This window comes from Teleopsis dalmanni, chromosome 1 (assembly GCF_002237135.1).
Source record: "Teleopsis dalmanni isolate 2A chromosome 1, ASM223713v2, whole genome shotgun sequence".
NCBI lineage: Eukaryota > Metazoa > Arthropoda > Insecta > Diptera > Diopsidae > Teleopsis > Teleopsis dalmanni.
In genome coordinates this window covers 204914537-204925586 of record NC_051846.1, presented here as the reverse complement: position 1 = coordinate 204925586, position 11050 = coordinate 204914537, and the positions used below count along the sequence as shown (strand labels likewise).

General features: G+C 29.9%; 1 protein-coding gene across 1 annotated transcript; it reads right to left on the bottom strand.

Annotated features, from left to right (window-relative positions):
- Positions 1-9940: 9940 nt before the first annotated feature.
- LOC119674826 lies at positions 9941-10437 on the bottom strand. Its single transcript, XM_038085985.1, has 2 exons — positions 10263-10437; positions 9941-10197 (listed from the first exon to the last, which is right to left on the bottom strand). Exons 1-2 carry the CDS (start codon positions 10374-10376, stop codon positions 9994-9996), a joined length of 318 nt encoding a protein of 105 aa, XP_037941913.1. The 5' UTR covers positions 10377-10437; the 3' UTR covers positions 9941-9993.
- Positions 10438-11050: the final 613 nt, after the last annotated feature.

Genomic DNA, 11050 nt, shown 5'->3' with positions numbered 1-11050 from the left:
CCTTTAGTTGTTGCTGTTGTTGTTGTCGTAAATTGGGACAATGCCCATTTCGAGAGGAAGCGAATAAAGTGCGTCGTTGTCGTCGCTTTTAAAGGCAGCAATAAGACAAAAATAAAAAAAAATTTGATTATGATAGATTAATTTAGCTATTTCCGTTTGAATAATTTTATTCATATGTATGTGACTTATATATACTAACATAGAAACGTTGGCTAATTATGTATTAAATTTTCTTTTATATTATTAGATTATTATTATTAAGTTAGAACAAGATACACTGCTATGGATAGATCTGTTGTATATATTATATTTGAACACTTAGATCTGTTGCATATATTGTATTTGGAGATTTGAACATTTTAAATTGAGTTGAAATATTTCAAGATATGCTTTAATCCACTGTGAGTAAATGCGAACCCTACTTCTCTCGCAACTTTTTCGTATGGAAATGCTTCCGCACTCGTATTCGGATATCTTCAAGATTTAAGAACACTAGATTCTGGATTCCATCTACAATATCAGAAGTTGTAGAATTGTTGATCCGTAAAAACATCGATCTTGTGGAAGGCTTATTGATGGATCACAGCAACTTGAGAACCATGTTGTGGAAAGGACGATGATGTTTCTTATACAGCAACTGATTGAGCCGATAGACCTACCTGAATACTTAAGACTCACAGTATAATCTGACCTAATTAACACAAATTGTATCTTAATTTGGATATACTGACTTCACAGAATCCATAGCGGTCGTACCGGTTTTATTTCAAACATATTTGATGAATCATATGAGTGAACTGATTCAGCATATTGCTTGTCGACTTTTTACTACTTCAGAAATGTTCTTTTTTTGTAGTAAGTATGCGCCCAATACACTCCTAAAATTTTCTTATATTATTTTATAAGTTCCTCAAAACGTTTAACAGCTGTCAAAATAGGTAAAGTTCCTATGTCAAAGCAATAATCTGGATTTCTTATATATTAACAGATTATTAAAAACAATTTAAAAACAAAAATATATAGTATTAATAGTATAGTTATTATGGACTAAATAGAAAATTACTAAAATTTATCAGAACATATTTAGTTTAGCTGTGCTAGACTTATCAAACAGTCTTCATACCTATATTAATAATATTAATATATTGTTTTAAGTACCTGCAACATATCAAAGTTCTAAAAAAAATATCTGTAACAGCTGTCGATAGCTAATCGCACTTTCGGGGCCACCTAAGTTCACTATAGAATTATGTAGTTCATATTACATCCCCATTGCTCCAGATTGCAGATTTCTGGTTAATTCGTTTGATAACCTGAGATGTATGTAAATTATGCTAAACTGCAATTCGATAATTTAATAATTGATAATTCTGAGTTTACTACAATAGGCTCAGTGAGCAATTAGAATATTAAGTTCTCTATCGACAAACACAATTTACGCTATATATTTGGCTCGTCCTACCTATACTTCTGTCATGTGCAAAAGCATGGATGCTATTACAGAATATTGAAGCAACACATAGAGCTTTCAAAAGAAAACTTCTTCAAACTTCTTTATTCGTCTACGATTTGGAGACGTCTATAACATTCAAATGAACCACAAGTTGTACAAGCTTTATCATGACATTGACATAATTTAGTGAATTTACATCTAGTAGCTTCTCTGGATTGCTCATGTCTTAAAAATGGATAACGATGTTCCAGCGAAAAAGGTGTTTAAATCGGCAGTTGGACTGAATCTCCGGTGGAATAATCAAGTTGAGAGAACACTAACAGTACTTGATGTTTGAGACTGGAGAAAGAACGCACACAACAGAGGTCAATCCGATATCGGTTTGAAGTAAGTCAGGAAGTTTCTACGTTTTCAGTCATAATCGTGCTATTATCTCTTTATTGGATACTCTTAATAACTTCATATTTCTTTTATTTTCTTCGTATTCAACAAATTTCTATTTGAGGTAATCCGATTTATTTTTCTATATCTTGTAATATAAACACGTAAAAAGACAAAATCGTTTCATATAAGAAATGATGTAATTCTTCCACAAGTAACCTTGTAAGAATTTCGTAACTTTCAGTGAAATTTTGGCCAAGATCATATGACTAAAAATATTTTTCTTTTTGGCAATAAAAAAAAAAATTTAAATAAAAACTGTTTACAGAAATACTTAATATGTGGTTAAGTAGTCAACAGACTACTTAAGCTAACTGAGTTGTGAGTATGACTAACGCAAGAAACCGTTATGTGATGACGGCTTATAAAATTTGTCGGTAGTAAAGCGACTAAAACCAACCCCAAAAACGGAATTATTCATGAATTTAATGCGTCTTAAGTGATTTTTTCGTACAAAAATTTCAGGTTCTTTAGCGATTTTAAGTTATTTTCGTTGGTTTTTTATTTAAGATTTAAAATTAAATAAAATCAAGATGAGTACATAAGATACACATAGCTTGGATAGATTGGCAGTTTGCTTAATGTGCTTTGTTTTTGCTTGTCGAGTTGAAAAACATTTTTGGAATGTTTTGGCTGAAAGAGAGTGAAAGACGTTTTCAGTTGAAAGATTCTAATGAGTTGAGTAAATATCTTTTTTTGTGAAATTGCTGCGTTGGTGATTATTGCGCAGTCGTGAGATGCTGCGTTGTATGAATCAAATTTACTTTTTTACCGTTTTCAGCGAAAGGAAGATAATAAATTTTGTTGTTTCGGCCAGTTAAGAAATTTTTTTATGTAAATTTTTCGTTATTCGACTTAAAAGTCATATTTATAAAAACATGAGATCTGGTCCAGTCAGTCATTGCCAAAAATTCTTTGTTTGGGTTTTTTTAAATTTTTTTTTACAAATATTTTGTTTTTTATTTAAAAAATTTTTGCAATATCTGGCAAAACAAGATTTATTTTATTTTTTTTTTTTTGCTTTGTTATGGTGTATGTGATGCGGCGGACAGTAGGCGTTTTTAAAAATTCTGTCAGAATTTTTTAACAAAGAAAGCATTTTTAAGTTTGTAAATCAATGAAGGATACAATTTTTTTTGTTAAATTAATTTGAAAAATGAGTTCTTGAAACGTTTTTGCATGAAATTCGAAAAATTAATCTTAAATTTAATTTTTGAAATTTAAAATTTATTAAGTAAAATATCTGAAATACGTTTTAATAAAAAAATATTGCATTTACACGCCTCAAGGTGGTGGATGAAAGACAAATTGCATACATAAATTTAAATGTTTTTTAAAAATTTAAATCAATACGGCCCATATGACTAAGATTATCGTGAAGTTACTAGTTTCATACATATCAATGGATTGCATGGATTGGGTCTCACTATATCATCATATGCAGAAGATATTTTAATTTTAATTGTAATTATTAGTATTATTATTTTATTTATTAACGCTATAAATAAAAAATATTAGGAATTCTCGTGATGAAGGCGAATTTGCCTTCGAAAGATACAAAAAATTAACGCCCGATATAAAAGTTAATATTTTTAAAAAAATAAAACCAACTTTATTATAATAAATTACTTAAAATAACTTTTTGCATTATAAGTACAATAAGATAATCGTTCTGCTTTTTGTATTATTTTAATCAAATTTGGGAAACGTAGAAATTAGTTGAAGAATTAATTTAATGATATTGGAAACTCAAAGTCCAAAAAAACCTCCAAGAATCAATAATATAATAAGTTAAATAAGTTAAAGAATGATATGAGAAATTAACAGCTTTAAAAAAAATTATTTATAATATTCAATTGAATAATATCAGAAAATTCCAGAACGGGAAACAATTTTGATGAATGGCTTGAGAAGAAATGAATTATCAAGATTTGAATTTTTATATTACTTGTACTACTGATGATTTATATGTAAATATCATTTTATAATATGCGCCTTTACGGATTAATTAATGTTCTTTTTGCGATAGGTAAAAAGCAGGGAGACTTAAACCTACTAAAAACAACTCTTAAGAACGAATTGAGAAGACCTCAGCCATCAGACTGTGAAAGATTTCCGGCAAAAATCACAGTACAGTAATCAAAGCGAGGAACATGAGAAGATAAGAATTTAAACTCTTTTGATATCGCTTTAATATATAAGTTGCGTAACACAGTGTGGTTTTAGACCGAATTACTTTTAAATAAGTCCTACAGCCAAATATATTTGAACTAGTGACATCATGGGTATAGTCAAAAGACGCCATTGACCAATAAGAGGCCAGTGAATGATTTAGATATAATTGCTTCATAAAACCTAGGACCATTGGGTAATAACCTCTCCATCTAGCACTTACCACATTTATTCAAGATTACTTTATTTAGGTAATTTACAACAAAATTAAAGAAGTCGGAATTGAAAAAAGATAAACAAATTGTAATATAATAACTTATTCGTTTTATTTTTACCAAGTAATTCTTGGAATAAGATGAATTTTATATCATTAATTAGTTAGTTACATTTTTAACTATAATTTTAAAATAGTTAAAATCATTTTAAAAAAATTTATATACACGCTTTTTTAAAATTATTTACTGTACTATCCCCATCCCCTCCCTTCAATCTTCATTCCTAATAACGCTCATAAAACACTAAACTTCATGAAAATACTAAAATTTATTTTGCAACTACAAAGTGCAACCACATTTATCTAAATTAACATTCATTATAGGTAATATCTTTTTCATAAAAACATATAATAATTACTATTGACAGTTCTGAGATTAAAGAAGAGAAAGAATGAGACCGTTTTCTGATTCCTGTTCTTGTGGTAGTTCCCTTATCATGCTAAGAAGAGCAGCAGTATTGGCTTCAAGAGTATGCATCCCATTAATCCTTGCATAGCGTAACATCCCTGAATATATTCCATCTATGGTTGCCCACCTTCTCTCGCGTCCCCTCCTTGTATACTTGACATATTCGTCAGCGACCTAGAAAAATAAAATCAACGTTTTAAAATTTTTCATTGATATTCCCATTTTATTTTAAGTTACTCACAGCGACAACCAAATGCCAACCTACGAAGGCATATGCTATATACCGAAAATCAGACATGATACATCAAAAATATACTAAAAGTATCTTATACACCACAAACCATACTTAACAAAATTTAGTTATCGGGTACTGTAATAATTTGGATAAAAATTTAACATTACCTATCTTTAAAATATATTGTATAAAAGGTTTTTATTTATGTTACACAAACTATTTTTGAAATTCTTCAATGAAAATATGACTTTATTTCTATTCAGAAAAATTAAAGTTATTACTTCAATTATATTATATATTATAGTTATGACTCTTAAATCATGCGTGATCTACGAATAGCGATCAAAAGTTCATAAATTAATATATACTAATTCCTGACTTTTAGGCCGTTTTAAATTTTAAGACAGTTCTAGCTGAGGAACGGCTAACCATTATCTTAGCCATTTTAATGGAAAACATTTATGGATGACGGCAACATATTCAGGTCAATCATAAGAATCTTAAACATTAATGAAACCCAAATTGAAAAATTAGGTTTTTCATTATCTTTTGGGCCTAACAGACAATGAGTGTAATACCCTTTTAGAATTAAAACAGCTAAAATTTTGATCCTAAATTAATTTAAAACTTACATATTAATAATTTTATCATACTTTCATGTTGGAGTAAAATAAATTCGTCAGAGATATCATAACATAAATTATAATGTTATGCTATTGATGCTTTGTTTTGAATTAATAGAGTTCTCTTGAAATAGGTATAGTTTTATATGTATAACTAGCTGTCTATTTAGCAAAAAGACCAGCTCACCTATGCACTGGACTTAATGTAATACCACAATTTATTAAAGCATACTATCTATTTTATAAAATTTTAGAAAAAATACCCAACTTTGGATAGGGGAAACCATTTTATTGATTTAATAAAAAAAAAGCATGGTCTTTAATGTCAATGCTAGTAGTATTAGAAGAGGATTTGCAAAAAAGAGTTTACAAAGCAGATAATTAATACTTTTCTTTTTATCGTCTAACTCGTGGCAACGATATTCATCGTTGGATCCAGTTCCTAATAGATCGCGATGACAACCCAAGATGCAGTTCCCTAACAATATAGCGATTTTATTGGACATTGAGAAAAATTAATCAGTTATCTATTTAGAGAAAAGATAGTCTATCGTAGAGGTTGCAGTGTTACATTTCTTAATGGAAAAGTGTGTTTACATACTTTGTGGATAGACAATTCAGTAATGTGAATTTTCAGTAGATAGTTCAGTAATAAATACGTTTGTCACGTAATAACAACCAGGAACCTATATTCAAATATTCTGATTTCCTTTCTAGGTCCAATTTCTTCATTTTGAGGACTTGAATCACATATGACTATCGTTCACCAGCTCTCTGGGTTCGCTCTCAACTTTTCTACTATATTTTCGGGATTTATAGATCCAAAACTGACTAATATATTAAAACTCAAAAGTTTTGTGCTTAAAGTTATATTTTTCTCAACGTTTTGAAAAATTCGTAGAAGAGCTTTTATATTAGTTAGTTAGAAAATTGCTTATTTTGTCAACAAAAAGTCAATCAGTTAAACTTTGTTAACTTTATACTGTGTACAAGTCGGAAAAGTGATGAAGTAATGCCAAAGATGTTCCAAAAACACAATTTCTCATTCTTTATTACTGGAATTTTTTTGAACTGACTAACTCTCTTGAATTATGTATTAATTCTTTATATTTATATTGAATACTATCCATGAGAACTCTTTCATATATCCGTAAATTGTGAACTCCTACTATGAGAACAATGCTTCCACACTCCACCTCCTGTCAGCATTCACACCGTCAATTATTCAGCATGTACATCTTTATCATGTTGGCATGAACTCATGGAATAATTATCCTATGAATGAGCGCTTTGCATGATCATTAGAGCTTCCGCTTTTTAACTTTAATATTTTAATATAAAACATGCTTCATATTTGCTTCAAACTCAAGGTAAGAGTAAGAATATGTGCAGCTATTTATAATAGTTCCCATGCGGTGATCACAGATTTTTGCAGATATTTCTTTATGAAGCTACAAGTATTTTCTGCTTTCGTACATACTTGACATTTGGTATTCAAAAGTGCTAAAGATAAACGTGCAATTTAGAATGCGCCAAGAAGATATTATTGGTACAATCTTTGTAAATCAAATGGCTAGATTGAAATGAAGTTATCTACACTAATGGAGCTTCTGACTAAAACAACTTTCAGTTAAACATGTTATGCATAAAAACTACAATTGCTATACGAAACAATGTAATCATGGTTTAAAACAAGATACTTTAGCTATTTCCGTAGATGAAAATTTATACAAAAATGTGTATGAAAACTGGAAATATGATTCGTTTGTAATTACAACTTATTCGAGATTATGTATTCGAAATTATGTATATCAACATTTTGTAGTAATAAGAAAATTTGCTGTTTTTATTTAAAATCTAAAATTATATTGCTAAGCATTATTATTATTATTTTGTTTTTTTTTATACTTCTGTATGGAGATTTTCTTCAAAAACAGTGTTCAAAAGACTGTAGCGCGAAACTCTATTATGTGTTAGTTTCTAATGACTGCCTCTTAAGATGTTTCTGTAATTTTATTCTAATTCTCACGCAACAGACCAAAACTATAAACAAAAGTAATCAAATAAAAAAACAATGAATTTCAATGTCATCTTTTTTCCAGTGCCTGAAACTGACGTTTACTCCCTCAACTCGGCGTTATTCAAAACCACAACATAATTTCATATATACAATATTTTATTCCTAACAAAAACATTATGTTTTTATTGTTTGTGTTTTGTTTCTTAACGATATTGTTTATAAAACTTTTTTCAAAAAATTTATCTAATTACTTCCTCATTGATTTCGTACATTTGTTGTAAATTATTGCAATGAATTCGCATTCTTCTAAACAGCAAAATTAAATTACTAAAGCACTTAAACCGATTTTAATATTGCGTTAGCACAAAATCAAGAAAACATATATCTACATCCACATATATCTATATATATGGTATATCTAAAGTGTTGTGGTAAGGAAATGTGGTTTCTTAAATTGCCAAATTATGTATAAAATGTTTTGCTGGCAAGACTTAATACGCATACTTCTCAGCCATTATTGCCAGCCGAGCAACATTTGTTAACTGATTTTTGCAGTTTTTTTCTTGTTAAATAATAACAATGAAACAATTTTTTATATTTGGCATGTTGTTTCTCTATATTTATGGTATAATTTAAAATAAAATTTTTTCTTGCTTTTATTCTCTTATAACACCACAAGTGGCAGAAGACACACTTAAGTTTGCACTCGCAAGACTAAACCAAGCCTTTAACTAACTAAACTCATTTTTGCATACATTTAGATTCTTCGTAGAACAATGGAATTGTTAGAAACCACTGACTTCTTACACTCGTAAATGCAAATAGTTTGCTTAATTGTAAATTAGAATTGCTCTAATCACGGCATTTTAAGTGTGCAACGAAGCCACAGAGTAATGGAAAAGTTTAACTTTTAACATTTAACATTAATTATAATTAAAAATTCATAATTAATGCAAAGGGAAAATATTAAAGCATTTATTAAATACTTAACTATCATTAGAGATAAAGAACTTTAGATTTTAAAAGGATGCAAATGCTATTCCTCACACTTTAGGTAATTTTCATATATATAAACTGTACTCAGTTTGATTATTAATAATCGTATTGATTATTGAAATGTGTGTCTGCAACCGCAGTTCGGTTTTTTTCCGATTGTAATATCAAGATAGACTTATTCTATATTTTTTTCGAATTGAGCTCAGGTTCAACAATTCTCCGACTCAGTTTGTTCACAAGATGAAACATCTAAGCATTGTATTCTACTCAAAACACAACTTTATCCTTTACGTTAACTTTGCCATCCGTAACGCCCGGTACAGGCACACTCAACTTAAAAGACATAACCAGCTTAACTGCAGAATTAAGCTGCTCTGGTATAAGCAATTTATTCGCCCCTTTCTCACCTCCGCTTTCTCTATTTGGTCAGCAATTACATCCACTCAGATGATAGAATCCAGCTGTTTGAGCGGAAACTTCTAGATTGCAACAACTATAAGCGTAAACCTAACGGCTAGCACTTCACCGCCTCTGTCCTTTATGCCACGATCACTCGTGTTGACGAGTATGATTTGTCATTCGCCCGTAGGTAAATCACCCGGCTTCACGACTTCCCACTGATGTCTCCATTCCCATTACCCTCCCTAAAGACATTGTTCAACCCTTGTGCTTTAAAGCCCCTCAGTATCTATCCCATTATTTTGATGAAGGGGACCGCAATCCTCACGTTATCCCTCTCTTTAACCGCGGCTTTCGTGACCCTATCCACAAAGTTTACCGTTAATCTCACCTCGGTTTACTAGCCGTAACTCCACCCCCTTCAGTATCATCCATTTTCCCTAATTCTTGCCCATGCTTTCTGGCTTAGATGAATCTAGTCCTAGAAAGGTATTAAGCCTATCTGTTTTCATCTCTCCATTGATTACTGGAATGAAGTTTCCACATTGCAGTGGAAATCTTCTCCATTCATTCCTTAGAGGTGGTTTTAGTGGGTTCAAGTCTCACACTGTGGCTTTTGATCCACCTACTATAAAAAAAAATATTTTTACCGAATTAACTGTTTAATGAATTCCTTCCAAATTTAATTTTTAGCTATTTAAAAACAATTTTAGATTATTTATGCACACACTTTTTTTAATTATTTGCGATAATATTTACCCCCCTCACCTTGCATTCCACATTCCTAATTATGCTTATAAAGAACTGACTTTTACTAGCAGTTTTTTTTCGACTTAAACCACAGTAAACGAAATTAAGATATACTTATTAGAACTAAAAACATTTTCATAAAATAAATTAAATTAAAAAGCAAAGTAATTACTATTTACAGTCCTTAATGAAGAAAATTTATTGATTCAATCATCTAATAATTAAAGAGCAGAAAGTATGTGGTCGTGTTCCGATTCCTGTTCTGGTGGTAGTTCTCTTATCATGCTAAGAAGAGCAGCAGTACTGTTTCCATGATTGTCACCCCCATGAAGTCTCGCATTTCGTAACATCCCTACATTTAGTCCATCTATTGCCCATCTCCTCGCCTGTTTCCTCGTTTCATACTTCGCATATTCGTCACCGATCTACTCAAGCAATAATGTATTAAAATTTTTCAATGATATACTAGGTTTTTCTATAAATTACTCACAGCGACCACCACGTGCCATAAGGCACATGCATATGCGATATACCGGATTCCAGACATTATATATAAAAATATTGAGCAGAAAATTGTTGAGCAGAAAAGTATGTTATATACCATAAAACATACTTAATAAAATTTAGTTATCGGGTACTGTAATAATTTGGATAAAAATTTAACATTACCTATCTTTAAAATATATTGTATGAAAAAATTTTACTTTTGTTAAACAAATTTTTTTTGAAATCCTCAATGAAAACATGACTTAAGTTTCTATTCAGAAACTATTAAAGTTATTACTTCAATTATATATGTCATGACAGATGATTAATAAAAATTTACTAAGTTTTGACTTTTAGAACATTTTACGTTTTAAGGCAGTTCTAGCTGAGGAATAGCTAACCATTACAATAAGCAGTTTAATATATTCCAAACATTTGTAAACGATGGCACAATTAAAAATCCGTTTATAATCGATTGTGACTTAGGATTTGAACGCTTATAGAACAAGTAAGTCTATGAAAGTCTATGTAGTGGAGTAAGGATGTATGAGTGTCAGCTTTACAGACGAAAATATTAAGAAGTCCAATCTAAGAATGGAAATGAATTTTCTTAGAGAATGAATGAACTTCAACTTTATAGGATGAGTATACAGTTGAATATGTCAAATTTGAAGATAAGAAGTTTCAAATGTGCTGCATTGTATCACTAAAAACCTCTTAATTCAAATTTTCTCTTAATACTTACAAATTAAGTTTAATGAGTATTTTTCTTGAAAGTTAAATAATTTTTTG

Coding starts and splice junctions, on each gene's coding strand:
- LOC119674826 (XM_038085985.1), bottom strand. CDS start 10,376: ATGGTATATAACATACTTTTCTGCTCAACAATTTTCTGCTCAATATTT. Junction 10,198..10,262: donor TATGGCACGTGGTGGTCGCT/GTGAGTAATTTA, acceptor TTGCTTGAGTAG/ATCGGTGACGAATATGCGAA.